Here is a 22,091-nt window from a genome sequence, read left to right on the forward strand (position 1 = left end):
TAATAACAATAGAGGCATCAAACTGATGAATTATACTATGAAATCTTGAGAGCGAGTGATTAAAACCTGTTTGACACAAGTAACTTTTATTATGGAGAATCAATTTAGCTTTATGGGAAAATCTATACTGGAAGCTATTTTATCTTATAATTAGAAGATCTATGGAAAAGGTGTAGAGAATGTAAAGCTTATAGTAGAGACCTTAGAGCGTTAATTAAGCAATTATTGGCCGGAAGAAAATAAATGTTGCAAGTAAATATGTGGATATTTACCAAAAAATATGTATGATAGTTCAATGACAAGTGTAAGAATGGAGTGGGGGGGGGGGAGACAAGGTGGTGAATTCTCAATTACAGTTGGATTACATCAAATCAACTTTAAACCCATATTATTTGCACTTAAAATGAAATGACCAAAGACATTCAAGGTAACATTGGCTAATAATATTGTTTCAATAGATTGACACACAAGTAGGGATTAATACCAAGTTAGAACCAAGGAAAACAACATTGGAGTCAAAAGGCTTTAAATTAAGTAGAATGAAAACATAATATCTAGTATGTAACTTTGATCGTGATTGGGTGTATGATGAGGTGAAACTTGATGAGAATGAGATTTCACAAAACAATTGTTTTAGGTACCAGTCATAAATTAAAAAAAGAAAGGGGGGGGGGTGATGTAAAACATGATGTTCTCCAAAGAATTAAAATAGAATGGATGAAGTGGATAAATGCCCCTATATGATTGACGTATTCCCCTAAAACTCAAAGAAAAATTTTAGATCAGCTATGAAGTTTGATGCAGGGTGTTGGACTATTAGAAACATCATATAGATAAACTAAGTGTAACAAAAATAAGGATGCTAAGATAGATGAATGGCATAATAAAGAAGAATAAGATAATGAAAAATTATATTAGAGCTGCTTTGGGAGTAGCTTTGATAAAATATATGATAAGAGAAAAAGTAGGCAATCATGTGGAATGAATTTCAATTAGCTCAATGAGGGGTTTTGGATGTTATACATGTACAATGAAATGCATGACACCTTATAAGCCAACTTTATAGAATCAATTACAAGACTTATGGTTAAGTGATCTAGTTCTTGAGGCATTGGGATCCATTCAATAATTTCTTTTAGTGTTTTTTCAAAGAGCTATATAACGTCAACAATTATTATCACAAAGGTTTGCTCGTGATACGGGTAGTTTTCTACCCAACCGGCTTTAGACCCGGGTGGGGGCTGAACCCAACACTTGGTTGGGATAGTTACCGACTAACTAAATTAGAGCGTCATTTACACTGAACCTACATGGCAAGAACACTCTAGATAGAAGGTCAACTACAAGGATGATTGAGCGGGACGGACGACAAGGAAGCATAGTCCAGGGAGAGATAGCAGCTCTTGACGAGAAACCCGCCCAGCACAGAAAATGTAACACATACATTATAAAAGCGAGGACTCACCCCCTCGGTAAGCATCCAATACATTCTGAACATAACCTCATGTAATTCTTGCACAGAATCTTAATCTGTTCATTGTCTGACTTAGCCATCGGAGGCTGTTGCCCGGCATATGAGCCGGCCCGCGTCTAACCTTTCTTGCAAAACTCATCATCTTGGAAACCAGGAGGGGCTTAGTCAACATCACAATAATAACTGAGACGTATCAGCTCGATTAGCCAATACCACATGTCCCATAGTGTAAGGTCAAGAGTTTGAATCTCGTTGGAGCTAGGGGTGAAGTCCTGACATATATATATATATAACATATAAAGCTAACCCCTTGATTATATGGTCTAGGTGCATGTAAACTGGTCGAAGGAACCTGAATTCCAAAGAGAAAAGAATGTAAGCCATGCTTAGGTTCCGCAGCAATAGGCTATGGAAGCCAACGGGACTAGTGTTAGCAATGGTGCATAGTAAAAGAAAAACGATGAAAAACACACACAAATTAGGATATAATGTGATTCATTCGAAGGTTACATCAATGGTTAAGCACTAAGATGGTTCCAATATAAAGAAGCAGCACAAAGATTATACTAGCGTTTTTGAGTGGAGTACCTTCTTCTTTGGACTGGGCCTCTTAAAGTTCGTCTCCTTCACTTGAGGATGTTTTCAGATGCCATTGGAGTCTGATGTGATCCTTCTTTATATAGCCTTTCGGTACAATTTGGCAATCAATTCATCGCATTTCGGCAATCAATTCATGCACGTTTTCATCTCTTCTAGAAGCCCCATTTTTTTTTTTTTTTTTTTTTTTTCTTTAAGCCTTTTCCCCCCCTCTTGCACAAAGAATCACTTTTTTGGTTTTTGTTGGGATTTATTAATTATTTTATTAATAAATTATATGCCCAATGGATGCCCAAGGGCGGAGAATCCAAGGTTTACAAAATATAGGGTTTTTTTAAAATCACCCATTGGAGATTATTGAGATGGGATTTTTTTTTAAAAAAAAAGGCGGCTCCTTCTCTCTGGTAAAATGAGTTCCTTGTAGATCTCGACTTTGGGGGGATCCTTGATTGGGCACATAGGCTTGGTGGGGAGATGGTCATGCATATGATGAATCCAGTGAAGTTCATCAATGTAGAATTGATTTTTTGATTGATTAGAATTCATGGCACAAAGCCTAAGGTTTCCGTGATTTTTGGTTATTCCCCATTGTTTATTTTTCTTGAATTGATACAATAGAAGGTTCAAGGGTTTATAGAAACCCACAGAAAATCCAAGGTTTAATAGGAAACCCATGGGAGAATTGAGAGGGTTTTTAGAAATCCTTATGTTTGGTTCGGATCCGAGTGGGAGGATCCTTTGATTTCCCTTATGTAAAAAATTGCATGCATTGATAATCCATGATGAATGTTTTTGTTCAATGTTTATTGTTAGATTTTTTTTTTTCATTTTTTTTTGGATGAATTTTTGGGAGAAAAAAACGTGATTTTTCGTTTTTTGAAAAAAAAATCCGTTCAAAGGAAAAATGACCCGTTTTGGTCACTGTGAACTAGACGGATGTCCGTCTAATGGGCACCGACGGATTTCCTTGAGACTCCGTCATCCATCTAGGAGATGGATTTTTTTGAATTTTGGTCAGTCCAGTTCAGAATGTGTTTCTAATTTACTGGACACCAATGAGCCGGACAATCTGTGTGATGTTTGGGCATTAAAGGCCTAATGGGGCCTAGTGGGAGCTAGTGAGGTAGGAGCGTTCTATGTGAACCACCTCATAGCATAAACATGATTGGATGTTTTATTTTAATAAAATTGTTTTTAATTATGAGTCTACTAATCATGTTTCTTGCACATAATGAAACTAGTGTAGAAGTCTATGTGGATTTGCATGAGAATTTGATTGAATGTTTGTTAGCATATATTTTGGTTTAAATGTTTATCCTATAGGTTGACTATGTTAGTGTGATTTGTTGTTGTTTGTGTTGTGTTTTATGCTAGAATAGTTGAACTCATCATTGTATATATTGTCTCTAGTATAATGGCTGCTACAAAGAGCATAGTTGCTGACCTCATGAAAGGAGATAAACTGAATGAGAGGAATTATGACCTCTAGCACCGAAATGTGCAGTATCTCCTGGAAGAGCAGGATATGTTGGAAACCATAAACCAGATCATGTCCCCACCCGAGGATGGTACCATTGCATAGCACCGCAGGGACCTTGAGCTTTACAATGCCTGGAAGAGGAAACACCGGGTAGCTAGGATTACTATCCTAAGTTCCATGAGGGATGACCTGATGCTTCGGTTTAAGAAGCATAGGACTACAAAGTCTTTGTGGGAGGCAATGAAGTTCCAGTACGGAGGGACTTCCACCACAAGAGGCCGCCAGCTCGGACTCACTTTTGACGGTTATAAAATATGATCAAGTAAAAGGAACAAAATGGTTTTGAATGGTAGGACACACCATGAGGCAACATATAACTTCATCAATTTCCAATTAAGAAACATGACTTAGTGAGTTGAGTCCATGTAGCCATCGCTACAAAAAAGATTGCATGAAACTAAAGCCAAGATTAATACATTCAAAATTCAGGTTTAGGTACTACTATCATCTCAACACAAATGATCACCAAAGCATAAAGACAGTTGTTGGGAGCATATGAAGATAGGTTCTTGAGCTCATTCTTCTTGCTCATGATGTCAAGACTTTTGCTCAAGCTCCCTGCCAAGCCCCTTGAGTTAGAGGAGGCATCGGATGTTAGAACCATGCCCCTCAAACTGAAAACCAAGTATTTACGATAGTCCACTTGTTACCTTTGGTCAACTCATGCACTAGTAAGGGTGCAAGCTTCAAGTGCTCGTTAAGAGAGAGAAAGCATCAACCTCAACGGTCCAAGCAAAGTAAACCAAGTTGGCCCCGAACCACGACAAAATACCCCCCCCCCCCCCCCCCCAACTATAAAAGTTTTTAATTTTCTCTTTTTTTTTTCTGTTACTGCACCCCAGGGGGGGGAGGAATAAGAATGGCCCTACACGTTTAAGGGGGACTAGAGCTGGCAAGAAGAAATCACCTTTGATTTGCTTCATGTGCCGAAAGCCTGGTCATTTTGCTCATGATTGCACTGAGCAGGAGGTATGTACTATGTGTTACCTCATCTTGTTATGTAACAAGTTCTACTATACTTGCTGAACTAAATCCTTTGTGGATTGTTGATTCAGGTGCAACAAAATACATAACAAGGGAACGCTTGAGCTTCGTGGAATACCGTTGTATTCCAAGAGGAAGCAGGAGAATAACAATGGGGAACAACTCAAATGTGGAGGTTCATGGCATAGGCAAGGTGGCCGGACGTTGTTACTCCATGATGTGTTGTATGATCTAGACATTCGGCGGAATCTTGTTTTTGTTATTTTCTTTTGAGACATTGTTTTAGAGTTGTATTTGAAAACAATTCTTTGGTTTTGTATCTAGGTGATACAGTTTATGGTTATGGTTTTCTTCAAAATGGTTTTATTGTATTGAATACAATTGATGCTTTATCTAATTTTAGTAATGTTTTTGTTTGTCAAAATACTGTGTGTATTGATTCTAATATGTGGCATGCTAGACTAGGACATATTGGCTTAGATAGGATGAATAGGTTGGCAAGAGAAGGTCTCTTAGGCCAAGGTTCACTATCCAATTTGCCAACATATGAGTCATGTCTAGTAGGAAAAGCAATTAGAAAACCATTCAAAAAGGCTTTGAGAGCCTCTCTTCCTTCTAGAACTTATTCATTCGGATGTATGTGGACCCATGAATGTGCATACTAGAAAAGGACATGCTTATTTCATCACATTCATAGATGACTATACACGGTATTGTCATATTTATCTAATTTCTCATTAGTCAGAAGCTCTGGAATGTTTTAAGAAATTCATGAGCTTAGTTGAGAATCGGTTAGATAAAAGAATTAAAACTCTTAAAATAGATAGAGGTAGAGAGTATCTCTCCGATATGTTCAAAGGGTTGTGTGATGAAAAGGGGATATCTAGGCAACTTACTATTCCAGGGACTCCACAACAAAATGGGGTTGCTGAGAGGAGGAATAGAACCTTGCTAGACATGGTGAGATCCATGATGGCGTAGGCAAACCTACCCATCTCTTATTGGGGAGATGCTTTGCTGACTGCTGCCTATATCCTCAACCGAGTTCCAACCAGATCGGTTCCTTCCACACCATGAGTTGTGGACCGGAAGGAAGCCAGATTTGAGTTACTTGCGCGCATGGGGATGTGCAGCATATATTCACTCTACATCTCACCAATATGGGAAGCTTGGACCCAGAGGAAGTGTCACATCCACCCTAAAATCCACCTAGGGTATACCCTATCTAGATTACTCAGGGGAATGATCCACAGTCCCGACGATCCAGTTTAGGAACGATCATAACCACTTAGCACAATAATATAATAAAAAAACAAGAACAAATCTTTGTATTCAAGTAGTTTAATAATAAAAGTCAAGAAATGATCTCAAAAGGATCGAAAAAGAACATCAGAGTGCGGAAAATGATACCAATAGAATAAATAGTCACATGCGGAAATGAGGCGGAAATTCCCTCTACAACATTAACAGAAGGTAGATCGAATAAAAATAAGGGTTACAACCGATTCCCAAATAAAAAAGGGGAACAACTAAACTACAGTCTTAACGAATCAAATAAAAGGTCAAAAGAGAATAGGACGATATCCCATCGCTATCACACAAGTGTAAAAGCCGGACTGTTCCAAATAAGTACCAATCTCGTACTGATAGTCTTCATCAACTTAGTCGCCATAACCAGTCTTGTGTGAGTCACCAACTTGGTCTTTAGAGTGTTTGGCCATTATAGTCAACAGTAGTAGTATCTGCAGAAAAGTCTAATAGAATGTGTTGCAAAAGGAGTGAGTTCAAAAGAAACTCAACAAGGCAGTTATTCCATAAAACATAAGCCATATGAATACAAGTCATAACATGATGCAATATGATATGAAACACATGATGCAAGTATGATTCTAACTCTATGAATGCTAGTCTCTAAGGTAGACATGCTTTAAGTCATAGCACCATACTTCTTTGGGTAGGTCCGCTCACACCCTCAACCATTTAAGATATCTTGGGTTCCCTCAACCATTTAAGATATCTTGGGTAGCCGACTAGTAATGGGTCATGCATCCCTCTCGGACATTCCTTGGTTGGGGATTTGGTCACCACTCTCTCACATCACCATTTGGTATAAGTGTTGGCGCATGTCACGGTAAAGCCTAGCCCAATGCAAGTCATCTACTCAGTCTTATCAAGTCAGATCCGGATACATCCATTCCTCCTCAACCATTTAAGATATCTTGGATCCTTTCCGGTATCCTTCACACTAGAGTCAACGTATTCCCTCTTGGACTACGGACTCATCAACCCCATTGGTCATCCACAAATAGTAGACGGAAAGCTCTCACATCCCCTCACGGATCATTTCATCGGTCTTGAGTGCCCATGAACCCAAGTCTAGCCATTTGCAATCCTACCAATAAATGGCTCCCACAATGTGATTCATGAACTCTCACAGATCATTTCACCGGTCTTGAGTGCCCACAAATCCCCACTGCTATCACGGGTTGTTTGGTCTCAATACCCTTCCGATTGGGGTCTGACACGACAAGGACATCCTAGCCACACCATTAGACAGTCCTATGTATGTCATCCAATAATTTGGGAAAGTGTCGATGGGCATCTTCGGAGAACATCCCATACTATTCCCTCCGATGTCCAAGGACAGAAGCGTCAATAAGACACTCCCCAATCCCAAATTATACCTAAGCAAGAACATGCTTATTTCCATCATACCATATATCGATGATACATCATCATGTTAAGAAATACATCATAACATCACATGATCAAGTGTATAAGTAAATGACAAGTATAAATAGACATGATAAACAAAGTAATTAAGCATGGTGCTACTGTCATAAGGTAATTACAGAAGTCATATGATGTCTAGAATCAACTAATAAGCTAAGCCTACTAAGTTGCCAACAACAGTGTAAAAGTCATACAGTCTATGTTATATGGCGATAACCGTCCTTACCTTAAGTCGTGATGATGATGATCCAAAGGTCACAAAAGAATGATCCAATGATGGTATTAAGACCCTAGACAAACATAAATGAAAGATTAGAGAAGAAATCGGGAAAATCGGAGGTCGAATGGGTCAAAAATGGAAAAAAACAAAGTTCAGCAGCACGCTTGGTCGATGCTCCTTGGTTGATGGGATCAACCAAGCAGGATCGACCAAACAGAATTCAGGGCGGGCAGAATAGTGGGTTTTGGGATTTTTGGTTCGGAAATTGATCTTTCGGGGTTCGGATCGATCCAAAACTTGGAGGGATGATTAATAACAATATAAGAACACATCTAAGCAAGTAATTAACATCATCTAATGGTTTAATAAGAAAGCCCCAAATTGGAATACTAAGTTCTAGAGACAAGAATCATAGCATCAATGAGAAATCAATGTAATTGAAAGGGAAGCTAGGGAATTAGTTGGGGAATGGGTTAGGAACAAGATTACAATCATTTGCAAGCCATTACTTAGACTAATCATACTTCACACTTCATTTTAGGACAAGAAATCAAGTTGCTAAGTAAGGAATAATGGTAATGCATATGCAAGGATCAAAATGAGAGTGAGGCATAGCAAGAATGAAGGGGAAACTAATGTAAATGGGAGGGGACACACATGACAGGGTGTTTGCAAGGTTGCAGCACCTTGGCCATGGTCTCAACAGTAAGAAGAAGAAGAGGGATGAGTAGGATAGAGAGCAAGAGAGAGAATCATACCTTAGAAAATGATAATAGAGGCAAAAGACAATGATTGCAATGATTAGAGTAGAATATCCTTCACCAATATCAAGGAGGAGCTTTGGGGAACCTTCTCCACGTTCTCAGGTGTTGCAATGATTAGAATAGGGTTCAAAACACGAGGCTAGCATAAATAGTGGGTGGAATATTCCAAAAGAATCATTAATTCGCAGCTGGGAAGCCTTGGTTGATGGGATCGACCAAAGAGGATCGACCAAACAAGATTGGCCAGACATAGATAAGCAACTTCGGACAGGGATTCGGAGGGCTATACGAGGTCAAATTGAGTGGGGTTTTCTCCTACAAGTCAATCAAGAAGTCTAGTTTCAGGAAATACCTTTGGATCAAGCACGAGAGTTTATTAGGTACTTCAACTAGTTCACCCCTCTTCGATGCGCAGATTCTTAACAGTCACTAACAATGCTTCCAAGTATGGAGCACTATCCTCAAAATCCATGGGTTTCGGGTCAAACACTATGTCTTCCATAAAGAGGGCCCACAAGGACTTCTTCCTTCACTTCGGGACATTGGATCTACCCTAAGGAAAAAGTCGGACATGACCTCCTAAGGCTTTCAAAGATAGCAACATTGAAATCAAGGTCCAACTTCAAGGTCGAACATTAAACAAGCCTTTCTTTAACCCAAAACAAATAGGGTGTCCTGGCTAGGTTTGGGCTGGATTTCACAAGAAGAAAATGTATCTTTGTAAGATTTCTGAACTCTCAAAAAGACATGTCTTCATTGGTCTATATGAGAGTGAGAGGAGAACGGAACTTGAATCTAGGGATGCAACATTCTTGGAGAATGATTTTTCATCTTTTTCAGGAGTTAACAAAGAATCATCAGAATTCCTTGAGATACAAGATAGTGATCTTGTCACTCCAAGGATTTAGACTCTGGATAATGAACCTGAGGTTCATCTAGAAGATCCTAGTGGGAGTGGGAGTGCAGATGTGATAGCTCCCTTAGAGGTTGAGCAATCTGACATGCACGTGCGCCATAGTAGGAGCGGGCTAGTTCCACGTCAACGTTTCGACATAGAGGATGAACCCTACATGGTAACTCTTGAAGAGATAGACTGTGAGATGGCTCTAGTCGATAAGCATGAATCGAAGAGCATGCAGGAAGCTCTTGCGGGGACAAGCTCAAAGGAATGGTTGAAAGTGATATAGGAAGAGTTGGAGTCGATGAAAGTTAATCATGTCTAGGACTTGGTTGACTTACCGTCGGGCTGAAAGGCAATTGGGAACAAGTGGGTTCTCAAGATCAAGAGAAAGGCGGATGGATCTATTGAGAGATTCAAGGCTCGTTTAGTGGCTAAGGGCTACACCCAGCGAGAGGGCGTTGATTATGAGGAAACTTTTTCCCCTATAGTTAGATTTGCCTACATCCACCTCATACTAGTCATTGTTGCTCAATTGGACTTGGAGCTTTATTAGATGGATGTAAAAACTACTTTTCTCAATGGAGAACGTGAGGAAGAGATCTATATGGATCAACCTCAAGGCTTTAAAGCTAATGGACTTGAGCGTAAAGTGTGCAAGCTTAAGAAGTCCATATATGGCTTAAAGCAAGCATCTAGATAGTGGAATGTGCGCTTCCACCAAGCTATAATGGAAAATGGGTTTTCCATGCTTGAGGAAGACCATTGTGTTTACACCAAGAGATCTAATAGTAATTATGTCATTCTGACACTGTATGTAGATGACATACTCATGGCTAGCAATAGCAAGAAGCTATTGGAAACCATCAAGAAATGGTTGTCCTCCATATTTGATATAAAGGACATGAGTGAAGCAAGCTATGTGCTTGGTGTCAAGATTGTCAGAAATAGACAAAAGAGATTACTGGGTTTATCTTAGGAGACCTATATTGACAATGTCTTGACGAGATACCAGGTGCACAATTGCAAACCAATTGATACTCCAGTGGAGAAGGGTTTGCATTTGAGCCTTGATATGGGTCTTAAGACTCCAGAGGAGAAAACCAAGATGGAAAGAGTTCCATATTCTAGTGCAGTGGGTAGCCTTATATATGCTATGATGTGTACTAGGCTAGATATTTGTTATGCAGTGGGTTTGGTTAGTAGGTACCAATCAAACCCATGTATAGAGCACTAGAAAGCAGTCAAGAGGATATTGAGATATCTCAGACGAACGAGTAACTACATGCTGTGTTGCCAAGGATTGGATTTGCGATTGGTTGGATATAGTGATGCCGACTGAGATGGAGACATTGATGAGTACAAATTGACCTCTAGATATGCTTTCTTGTTGAATGGCAGGGCCATTTCGTGGTGTAGCAAGAAGCATACTTGTATATCCCTCTCAACCATGGAAGCAGAGTATATGGCATGCTCAGCTGCGATTCAAGAGGTTGTTTGGTTGAGGAGATTCCTTCGACATATTGGATTTGTGATGACATCCAAAGAGGCTGCCCTTGTCTATTGTGATAGTACGACAACTCTTAGCTATGTCAAGGACCCCAAGTATCATGGGAAGACCAAACATATACAGCTGAGATATCATTTTGTTAGAGACATTATATCAAGGAAGAAAGTTGTACTTAAGCACATATCTACTAGTCAGATGGTAGTTGACCCTCTTACCAAACCTATAGCCAAGGATGTTTTTATTTCTCATGTAAAATCCTTGGGCTTGCATAGATTGTGACTTACTTTTGTACTGAAACTTTCTTATTATTGAGTAATATGAGTTCATTCCAGCATTTATTTATTTTTCACTTTCTGTTTGATTGTGTTCTTCTAGCATAAAACGAGATATGTCAATAGGCAAGAGAATGGCTCACTCACACGAGCATTGGCCTCTGGCGCCTTGGAGGCGATCAGAGATGAGACAATTTGTGAACGACTTTGTGTAGGTCAATTCATAATCATGATGTCACCTTGATTTGGAATCAAAATGAGTTTCTCTATTGTGAAGAGAATCGACATGAATGTTCCCACTATTCATGTTGCCTATAGGAGCAAGGTGCGAGTACTTTATATGGCGCTAGGGTGGCGACAATAAAGAAACTCGGGTTAGACGCAAGATGTTGCGACTAGACTAAGACCTGTATGGTGTTGAGAGGGACATACGTTCTATTGTGTATAGAATGCTCCACCAAAGCACGTACATCATACTATGTGTGCCTAGCGATCATTGGAAATGAAAGGATGGATCCCTGCTCCTTTCATTGTGTGAGTCTTGGACCTTATGGTCCACTAGTGTTCTTAGTGACTTTCGACGACATCATGAAACGAAGGGTTCATGTGGCTACTTTGGGGTGTTACTTATGGTCATGATTGATTCGACCTAAAGGGGCATTACCGAGAAAGGAGTTAATCCTGAGTGTAGTGATGGTCTGGGGCGAAAGGAAAGGTTTGATTCAACTGCACCTAAAAGTGTTTGCTGGCGCCAATTGTATGTGTTACAGTAGTGAATATTTTAAGAACAATAAGGTGATCTCTCAGAGGGATTGAGATACCTTTAGTCTGATGAATTTGAATAAACCTAGGACACTGTGGTATACTAATGCTTATTTGATGTGTTTCTTTGAGTGATGTGCCATTCTGGCCTTCTGAGAAGGTTTCTTGTTTGGGCTCACACGTGCAGGTATATCACCGGTCGCACAACCCATTTTTCCAGTATGACTTGTGGATGTTAGTGTTTGGGACACAAGTGGTCTATGTATTTGGAATACATAGCAAGAGATCAATATATGTATATCTAGGATATACATGTGTGTCTAGGACACACTGTGATAGAGAGATTGAATGTGTATATCTGGGATATAAATGTGTGTTTGGGACACACTGTAACAAAGAGAGATTAACACTTGCCCTTGTGCAAGTGGGGAGATGTTGGGATTTATTAATTATTTTATTAATAAATTATATGCATAAGGGATGCCTAAGGGCAGATCTGGAAAATCACTTTTAGGCGATTACAAAATATAGGGTTATATATTTGTAATGACCGCATCACTAAAGAGATATGAGATTATTCGTGCGGGAGATTTTTTTAAAAAAAAAGGTGGCTCCCATCTCTCTCTCTCTTCCTCTCCCCTAGAAATGCAGGAAATGAGTTCCTTGCTTTATATCTCCTTACCATCCTTCCATGGCATTTGGGTTGTAGAATTTATTCCCTTTCCTAGTGATTGTGGAATCACACCGGTGGAACTTTGGTGGAGGAACGAGGATGTGGAATCCAGATTACTTCCACTGCAGATATTCTATATTCAGGAAAACGAATCCAAGTAAGGATCTTTCCCCATCAATTATAGAATTGAAAATTATATAGAATATTACCTACAGTTTTACTATCCAATGGAAAAGCCAATTCCATATGATAGTGTTGGGTTCACGAGTTTCCCTTGTGTAGTTGTTGCTGCTGCTGTTGCATCTGGACCTGATAGCTTGAATGAGCTATGTTAGCTTTCGGATCAACAGGGATAGCAGGGACCCTGTTGAAAAGAAAGACTCTAGTCGCAGCTGCAGGTGCCACTGGATCTTGATACAACACTGGTTTCAGGAGAGAATTGGCATCTCTACAATATTTTTAAGACAATTCAGAGACCTACTAATCAAATGAAACTAGTCTCTATTTTAGTTTAACAATATCCCAATCCCTTATAATGGAGAAATGGAAATTGATAACCATAGGCCTTTCAGTGAACGAAAATCCTTTCGTGGAGATTCGCACTGGATGGGACGGAGGAGGAAGACAATTTTTGAGGTGCTGAGGTGGAGCTGCTATGTACACTGACAAGACTTTAGGCCCAACTTAAGTGGGCAGCATGAAAAATAAAAACTCATAATTATATCTACCATTTCTTTATTCTTCAATTGCATGAAAGGGACAAAACAAACATCCTGTTCTTACAATGAAGCAATTCTTGAATTTTTTTTTCTTCTTTCTTTTTCTTCCCACACTAAAAGATTGAAGGGCCGGACTAGCACGGATACTTCATGTTCATAATCTCTATTAAACATTATAGCATTTAACTAGAGATGTCAGAAGTAAGAGGAACAACAGACCCAGAAGGACATACATATTTACAGTAAAGATAACATGGAAAATGATCAACCCGAAACAGCAAGGATTTAATGATGGTTTGTCCTAGGAGATTTAGGGCTTGGCTGTCGCATTTGCATTATAATCATTCACAAGGACCTGCCCATATTCACCTTTGGGGTCATCTTCATCTAGGTAATCAGTTCTGGCATTCAGTACCAGCATTTGGCAGATCAACCAGAACAATGAAGCATCAAGGGACAGAAAGGCAGCACCGCCAAAGAGACCTGTCTTGGCTGTGGGACATTGATAATCGAGGTCGTAATGAACATTACGAGTAATGTGAAGGGCTTCAGTGACAGTTACCCACACCATCAACACCTCTGCAAGCACAGTTACACACCTGGTTTCACCATAAAAGCAGAGGAGTAAGACAAATTTACATGAGCATTCATTATTGGACAAATTCAATACATGTAAAGCACACTTCCTGTGTCCAAATTAGAACACCAAGTATTGCATTAACATTGACTAGGCTCAACTGTAGAGACCTAAAAGGATTCCATGCAAACCTCTGGTGTAGGCCTCAATGGGGCTAGAATTGACTCATATTTTTAGCAAAATGTACGTGAAAATACTTATCCCAGATAAAGAAAAAAGAAACTAATAATGCTCAAATGTGGTGCATGCTTTCCTATAAGGCAAAATGGTTGCGACTGGATAGAGCTAATGGAGTGACTGTAATCATCTAGAAGATGGAATTTAGTGTGGTGTGATTGTCATTTCTTACTGCTTCTTTAGCAGCAGACTGAATTCACCTGTTCAACTCTCTGACTTTCTGTCATCTATTTGAAGACTTCAAAGAAACAACCAGCATGCAGATTTTAGAGGAAATTAGGTGGCAAATAGTACTAGCCATCTTTGGGTAACTAGTTTGGTTCAGAATCATCCAAGAATTCTCAACATACCAAGCCAAACTGAATCTCTGAATCTCTTTACCTGGAGATTGGGGATTGCTCCCAGTAAGTTCAGGCAGTTAAGGGCTCACCCTACTTGGTTTCAAATGATCTCCAGTGCAGCTATATCAAACCCTCCATTCAAATATGGCCACCATCCACTTATTTCAAAAGAATTTTCTTGTCATAATAAAACCACAACCAGCAGTTTGGTGGCACCTTAAAAGCAGGCAATGTCAACACGTCCCACAAACTGAATGGGCAACGTGATGGGGGGAACAAATCATACATACTAATTAGGAACTGGTTGCTTTCAAGCTTGTGGAATTAAAGTGCTAAATGGTACTTGATGCCAGGGAAAGGTAAAATTCTATAAAAAAGAAAACATTGATCGGAAACCCAATTAAACGGCTGAATACCAAATGCTGAGAAGGATTAACATTGTTATTCCTGAATTGGATTGTACTAACTGGCAATACAAAATTGAAGTGTACAAGAAATAACCTCTCATGCAAATTTTTTCAAAAATAATTAGAAAAAAAAACCAATTATATGACATTCCCATAAAAAAGAGAAGGAATAAAAGGAGATCACAGATGAAAGTATGACCTTTTTGTTCGTTATTCTATGGAGGTATGATATCTCCTCTTTTATTCTCTATTGGTACGGGGGCCTCGCCAGGTACTTAGAATTTAAAACCATGCAGAATTTATCCAGCCTAACCAAATGTAAGGCTATGAAAATCACTCATCAGATTCTTATTGATGACCTGAAGATTTTGGCAAAGGTTTCCTCCTGCTGCATTTCCTCTGTTAGGGGAGGCTTTAGATGCCTTCTTGGAATTTTTTGTTAGTGTTTTTTATGGTGGCAAAGCTTACCTTAAACATATATTAGGTGTCCTAGAGATCCATTTTCCAAACACATACTTGGGTATTCCTTTAATCTATTCAAAGCTTTCTGCACAGATTTCAGTTATGAAAGAGTGATATTCCCTCTTTTGAAGGCTGTCTTAAGCTCATCAGATAAGTTGAGCAAAACTCCTACATTTACTGGTCTGGTGACTTTGGGCTTGCTGTGTCTTCCATTTCAAAACCCTAATTTTTATCGTAACATTAGTTGGGCTAAAGTATGCCTCCCTAGAGAAGGTGGGTTGGATCTTTGTAGAGGAAAGGAATTTAACCTTGCTGGAATCATCAAACTTGTATGGGAATTTGAGTGTAGGAATGTTTTTATTTAGACTGGATGGGTATATCCAAGACTTAAGTTTGACACAATTTATACTGCTACTTGCCCTTCTAATGCAGGGCAGGTGCGGAGGATTGCTTAAGTACAGACACCTTAATGGTGATGCTGTTGAAGCATGCATAGATGATGGTCAGGACACTTAATTTTGCCTGATCATCACCATCTCAATAGTGCTTTAATTTCTAGACCTGGTTATCATACTAGGTATGACAGAAGATATAATATGACAGGGGTGGGCTGTCATAGTTTCAGTATGTGGTGTGCCCTGACTTCATGCTAAATTCAGGAATTCTGCCAAAAGAAAAATATTTCAATCTCAAATTGTTGCATTTGTCGGAACTCCAGATCACCTCATCTTTTCCTGTTATTTCTATAAATCTGTCTGAAAAAAGTGTCCTGAATAAATGTAACCCCCAGAGTACATAATATTTAGCATATTTGGGAAGCTATCAACTTTTAGACCAGAAATGGATTGCCTCCAATTAGTTCAGTCAACCCTGACTCCTTAGTGATTAACATATAGCTTCCACAAGGGATCTTCCTCTTATTTCCCAGCTAAGCATCTCGACATATTCTTGCTTTTCCCTTTTATTTATCAATCTTGGATTGGTGTTTCACCCTCGGCTTTTAATTCGTCACCCCTAGTTTGGTGTTTTACCCCAGGGCTTTAAATGTATCCTTCCTCAGCTTGGTGTTTTTGGCCCCTGGTTTTTTTTGATGTAGCATCCTTTTGCTAGTTGTGCCCTTTGTCTAGCCTATCCCCTCTTTTGTTTTGTTTTCTGCCCATTTCTCTAATATATTATCCATTCACCCAAAACAAAGACATTCTTTCAAGGAACATTCTAAGATAAACAGGAGAAAATATACTTACACTGCAACTGTGAAGAACACAATCAAAGTAGTACTCCGGAACAAAGCGTCATTTGGAACAGATATTCCTTTGTACGGGTAAAATACAGAGAGAAATCCAAAACAAGTTGACAGAAAGACAGCTACAACAGATAGGCTCCCCAGAGCAACAGTTGGATCAGAAGGATACTTGCAAATAATAACACCTTTTCCAGTAATTGGAGTTCCACTTGCTGGCTGTCAAAACACAAAGGAAGAAAGGATGTGTCAATAAGACAGCAATCTATGGGTAAGGGGAAAAAACCTTTTTTATTTAAGGGAGCGGGAGGTTCTTCTACGGAAAACATAAAAAACACATGCAAAACTAAAGAGAAAAGCAAAGAATCTATTCGAACTAGAATAAAATTCCGAGTTATAGTTAGAAACAAAGAAAACATCCGCTATTTTAATTAGCTTCTCATATAGGGAAATCCATTGCAGACAGAATTATTCTGTAAACCACTGCCACAGGAAACTCTATGGGCATACCAATATACTAGATCAAATAAAGAGTAAGCAGCCAAAATCATGGAAAGGTGATGTTAAAATACTAAGGCATGATTTAAGACATTGCCTTCCAAAAAGTTGAGGCTTTGAATTGAGGAGAATAAACATAATGAGCATGCATGTATTCTTTAACCATTGAAGCAGTAGGCATCATGCAAACCATGGAATCTGTGGTATCCATACCCAGTTGTATCACATGGCACCTCAGATAGAAACCAACCAAACACAAAGTGTAAACAAGAAAATCAAGAAATTGATGCATGTGACACGTCAACCTTCATCTTTATCTATTGATGCCATTACAAATACTAAAAAAGTTTGAAATTAAGACCAGATAAAGAATAACTGTACTAAAGTTGTTAAATACACCAGAAGCCACTGCGATAAGAAGTTGTTAATTCTCTGTTCTCCTTTCCTGAGATAATTTTATACTAGTCTTTGCAAGGTAAGTAAGATGGTTTTGAAAAATGGTTGTCCCAATGCACAGGGCTTCCACATTTAGCAGGGTGAGGTGAAGGTCAAAAGTACGCAGTTACCCCTGTTTTCAGAAAGGCTATTTCCACGCCTGGAAACCGTGACCAAGCATTCAGCAAGAAAGCACTTAACCAATAAGCCAAGTACAACCTTCAAAATTAGGATGAATCATACTTTGAGATTTGGATAATAATCTCCTGTGCATCTATTTGTTGCATTTTATGCAAGTCTGACTGTAATCATGTTATGCATGACACTACATGCCTTTGTCAACTCAAGATTCAAGAACAAAAGTCAGAAGATATAATAGGTCTGCCCTATCATTGAGTGAATTAGGCAGCAGTAAATAAATGATTTTCTAAAGGTATTCAATAATAAAACCATAAGCATTAAAAAACAAAAGATGAAAGAACATTGGATTAATTTGTGATATTAATTTCCTCTAAATTCTCAATAAGTATACCTTTTTATTTTCAGCAATTACTCCAAAGATGAAGGCTAGAACTCCAAATGCTGCCACAGTAAGAGAAATATATGCAATCCGAAAAGCCATTTCTTCTAAAAAATTAATACAAGGCCCTGGAAATGAGGAATGAAGTTGATGGATGGTGATTAATGAGCAGAGCAGCAAGATCCAAGATCCAGTAAATGATTGATTACCATATGAAAGATCATTGAGGGAAGTGAAAAGCAATCACCAGGCCCCAGAAAATAACTCATCTTACGTGGGAGGTTACCAGGCTAATATGAAAGGCCTTTTCTTGAATTTTTTTTTCCTCAGGAAAGCAGCTAACTGCTTAACACTTACCAGATCCAATATTGCATTAGAATTTCCATCAAGTTTCAAACTCATAAGAATTGTATATACATAATATTGCTAACTAGTCTTAGAATGAGGAAGCATTGATGTGTTATTTATCTATCTATAGGTTACTAAATAAAATGATATAGATTTTGTCATCAAGTCAGAATTGAAAATCAGGGATAAGGAAGGAGAGCAAAGGAACCCATAGCAATATGAAGAAGAAACCAGTGCTGATATATGTGAGCCACAACAATACAAAGGAAGAACCAAATTTCAATCAATAAAACAGTTTGCAGAGTTGCCATTGTTTCAGCAAAAAATGCAACTTATGATGTAAAATAAAAAAATAAAAATAATAAAAAAAATAATAATAAAACTAGAAAATAAACGAGAAGAAGAATCTAATTTGATATATTTGATATCCCTACAATGCAAAAGGAAGAACCAAATATCCCATCACAGACACAGATTATTTCCTCCCCCCTCCCACCCTTAAATTAAAAAAATAATAACGAAAACCAAAGCCCACATAGGCATTCAGGAAATGCAAATTATTCAACCGCACCCAAAAAGAAATAAAAAAAAAAAACTAAAGCCGGAGAATTTCTGAATCAATGTAGTAAACCAAATAAGGAGAAATTAATCACAATGAAGGAAACTTAAAAGGAAAAGAAAATATGTATAATCTAATCAAACAAAGCCATGAGATAGAGATGGGTTAGGAATTTCCACCTGCTGCTACTCGTCTCAAAAAAGAGGCGGAAGAGGGCAAATGAAGGAAAGGAATTTGGAGGATGAAGCATAGCAGAGGAGAAGTGATATAGGATTATCAGAGGCATTGTAGAGAGGAGTAAACTGAAATGGTATTGGGCTAAGTCAAATCTCTGAGCTGGAAAAAAATCTCGAAAATTCTTGGATTGGTTTTGAAGTTCTGGTAGGAGATTTACTATATATGGTGTGTTTCGTGGTTGTCTTCTCTCAGTGCCTGCCTTTGGTGGTATGTCTGGTCTTTTACACGATTATCACTTTCCTTTTTAGGACTTTCATCAATTAATTAGGTGAACATTTCTGCCCAAGAAGGGAAGGTACAGCTGCTTGCTCTCTCTCTCTCTCCCAGAGAATATTGTTGGATTGGTTAGTTTATTATTGGAATAATTTGGAATCCAAACCAAATTTTTTTAAAAAATTAGTAGTTATTATACAAAAAGATGTTTTTTTTGTTTTGTTTTTTTGTCTGAAGTTCATCCAAGTTAGCTTGAGCGCACCTCGATTACATCTTCAGAGGGAGTTTTTCGTCCGCAATGGTCGAACCCATGACCTCTCTACTGAGAAGTATGAATCTTACCACTCTATCAACCCTGCATTGACAATAAGACTGTTTGTTGCTGTATTGGGGGTGTTTATCTTGTCTTATCAAGGGTCATTAGGTAAGAATCTTTTATTAATAACCCTTGACTTAATGATAATTACTTTTATTAAATTACATATATACTCTTTAAATTTGCAAATTATAACATATGTATCCTTAATATATTACAACGTCTCAATATTTATAACATCATTGATTTTAAAATGAAGAACAAATTGCATCAACACTCCAAGATGAAGGCCTTAAAGCATTAACTCCCCCCACTTAAAGTTTAAAAAACACAAACACTATTATATTTTCATTGGACACATTAATCTAATATGTTATTGAAGATTGTTAAACCACTGTTTTTTTTTTCAAAAATATCTTATCAAAATCTGAGGAGAAAGAAAATAATAAAAACGACTACACCATTGCCATCGGACTTTCCTTCCCTTCACTCTTCTCCTCTTTGGTTTCCCACTGCCGTCTTTTTCTTCCAAGCCACCATTTCAAGGCAACTTCCGGCCGAGATAAATCTCGACCTTCCATTCCTCAACAACCTCACTTTCCTTCACATCACCAATCTCACAGGAACAATTTGTGCCACCATCACTAAGCTCAAGCTTCTTCAAATGGTTGAACTCAAATGGACTAATCTATCAAGTCCAATCCCATCTTTCCTTTGCCAAATCCCCAATCTTGAGTTCCTCATGCTTAGTTTCAACCAATTCACCGGTTCAATCCCCTCTTTCCTCACCAATCTCCCCAAATTGAAATAACTCTACCTAGATCGTAACAGGCTCATTGAAAAATCTTAGAATCATTTGGGTTTTCCAAAGAGTCTATAAATCTCTACCTTTCTCACAACCAACTCTTGGGTGAGAAAAAGGAGTACTTGAATGCTAAATACCGAAATCCGCTCCCAAATTCATTACATTGATTGTACGGGGCTTAAAGATTGAAGGGAAGACATTGGTTTGATTGCATATATGGACCTTAGATACTGTAGTGTGAGTCCTTAGGTTAATACATCGAAAGAATAAGAGGGAAGCATGAGAATTGTGGCTAAAGGCATAACGGAGAATAAGTTTGATAGAGAAGGGTAGATAGAGTCTTTTCACTCCATTATACATAAGAGTATAATGATTTTTACGATTGTACAACTTGCCATTCTAATAGAATAAGACTTATGTGTTTTTCAAAGATAAAATAGAGTGTTGGTGCTTTAAGGCCTCAATTTTGAGGATGCTGATACAATTTGCTAGAGGTATATTTATCCTTATTGCATATTGTTATAAGTGAAAAAAACATACATATACATACAAAAAAAAAAAATAATAAAAAAAAATTGAAGATACAAAAAGAAAAATCTCATTATACTAATAGTAAGGGTGTTTTAACATATACTTTGACAAATAAGAGGTATAAATATAATCGAATAAATTCAAGGATGAACATAATAATTTTCAAATATAGGAATTTATATATGTAATTTGTTTTTTACTTTTAAATGCAATTGAAAATTTCCTTCATCTAGGGGAAGGGGGGGGGGGGTCAGGATCACTGCACTACTTAATGTCTATAAATTTTATTATATTTGAGTTATTTTGGGTTAGCATGTCATTCCCATCATCTATAACAAAAGAAAATGTTAATCCATCATCTTATTTAATGTTACCTTCATTCCAAGTTTACAAGTATTCAATAACGAATTTTCAAGTGTGTTATCATGATTCTTAAATTCAATTATAGAGTGTATGGTGTTTCCTTGCAAATATCAATTTTGTCCACCGTTATTTATACAGTAATTATGCACAAGAGCTATCCACACAACCAAAAAAATAAAATAAAAATTGCATGAAGGTAATCTAGATTTTTGAAGGGTTTTGGTGCAATTCAAATTTTTAGGTTTATTTGTTTACATTAGTTTAGGACAAAATTCTGATTTTAAACCATCTTATAATCAAATTCTCAATTTTAATCTTCTACAACTCAAACTGGTTTTAGCATTGATTATTCTATCAGGAAGTTTTGTTTTGGGAAGTTATGCATGCATTGGGTGATACCACATGTATTAGCCTAGTTGGTGTACATGCATATACATATTTATAATATGGCACTGTCGGGTTATGAAAAACCCACGGAATAGAGCAATCAACAAATAATAGAAAAGAAGAATACAATAATTTACGTGGAAAACCCTTAAAGGGAAAAATCACGGGCAAGAAAGAAAACAATTATACAAGAGAGAAGATTTTGGGATGAATTACATGTGGAGGGAGAGACATCCTTTTTATAGCGTCTCTCCATCCCACATTCTCCCACATCTACTCGAATTGGGACTAAAATTCTCAAAAAACTCTCACTTCTACTAGATGTGGGACTACAACTTTCAACAATCTCCCACTTGGAGATTAGATTGAGAACTAATTAATCTCCACACCATTCTCTATCTAGCCACCACCATGCTGTCTACGTCTCCGTTAAACCATATAAGGATCTGCACCAAATGAATTGCCAATG

General features: G+C 38.0%; 1 protein-coding gene across 2 annotated transcripts; it reads right to left on the reverse strand.

Moving 5' to 3' along the window:
- Window positions 1-13,146: 13,146 nt before the first annotated feature.
- LOC149015661 (keratin-associated protein (DUF1218)) lies at window positions 13,147-19,333 on the reverse strand. 2 transcript variants are annotated; one of them, XM_089157231.1, is made up of 4 exons: window positions 18,950-19,333; window positions 17,876-17,991; window positions 16,415-16,629; window positions 13,147-13,745 (listed from the first exon to the last, which is right to left on the reverse strand). In XM_089157231.1, exons 2-4 carry the CDS (start codon window positions 17,963-17,965, stop codon window positions 13,457-13,459), a joined length of 594 nt encoding a protein of 197 aa, XP_089013357.1. In that variant the 5' UTR covers window positions 17,966-17,991; window positions 18,950-19,333; the 3' UTR covers window positions 13,147-13,456. The 2 variants fall into 2 exon arrangements, with proteins under 2 accessions (XP_089013357.1, XP_089013358.1); XM_089157232.1 differs by lacking the exon at window positions 18,950-19,333 and having other exon boundaries at window positions 17,876-18,542.
- Window positions 19,334-22,091: the final 2,758 nt, after the last annotated feature.

Source organism: Hakea prostrata, chromosome 5 (assembly GCF_041222555.1).
Source record: "Hakea prostrata isolate BN-2017 chromosome 5, UWA_Hpros_2, whole genome shotgun sequence".
Lineage (NCBI taxonomy): Eukaryota > Viridiplantae > Streptophyta > Magnoliopsida > Proteales > Proteaceae > Hakea > Hakea prostrata.

Coding starts and splice junctions, on each gene's coding strand:
- LOC149015661 (XM_089157231.1), bottom strand. CDS start 17,965: ATGGCTTTTCGGATTGCATATATTTCTCTTACTGTGGCAGCATTTGGA. Junction 16,630..17,875: donor TAATTGCTGAAAATAAAAAG/GTATACTTATTG, acceptor GTGTTTTGACAG/CCAGCAAGTGGAACTCCAAT. Junction 13,746..16,414: donor GTGTTCTTCACAGTTGCAGT/GTAAGTATATTT, acceptor TGGTGAAACCAG/GTGTGTAACTGTGCTTGCAG.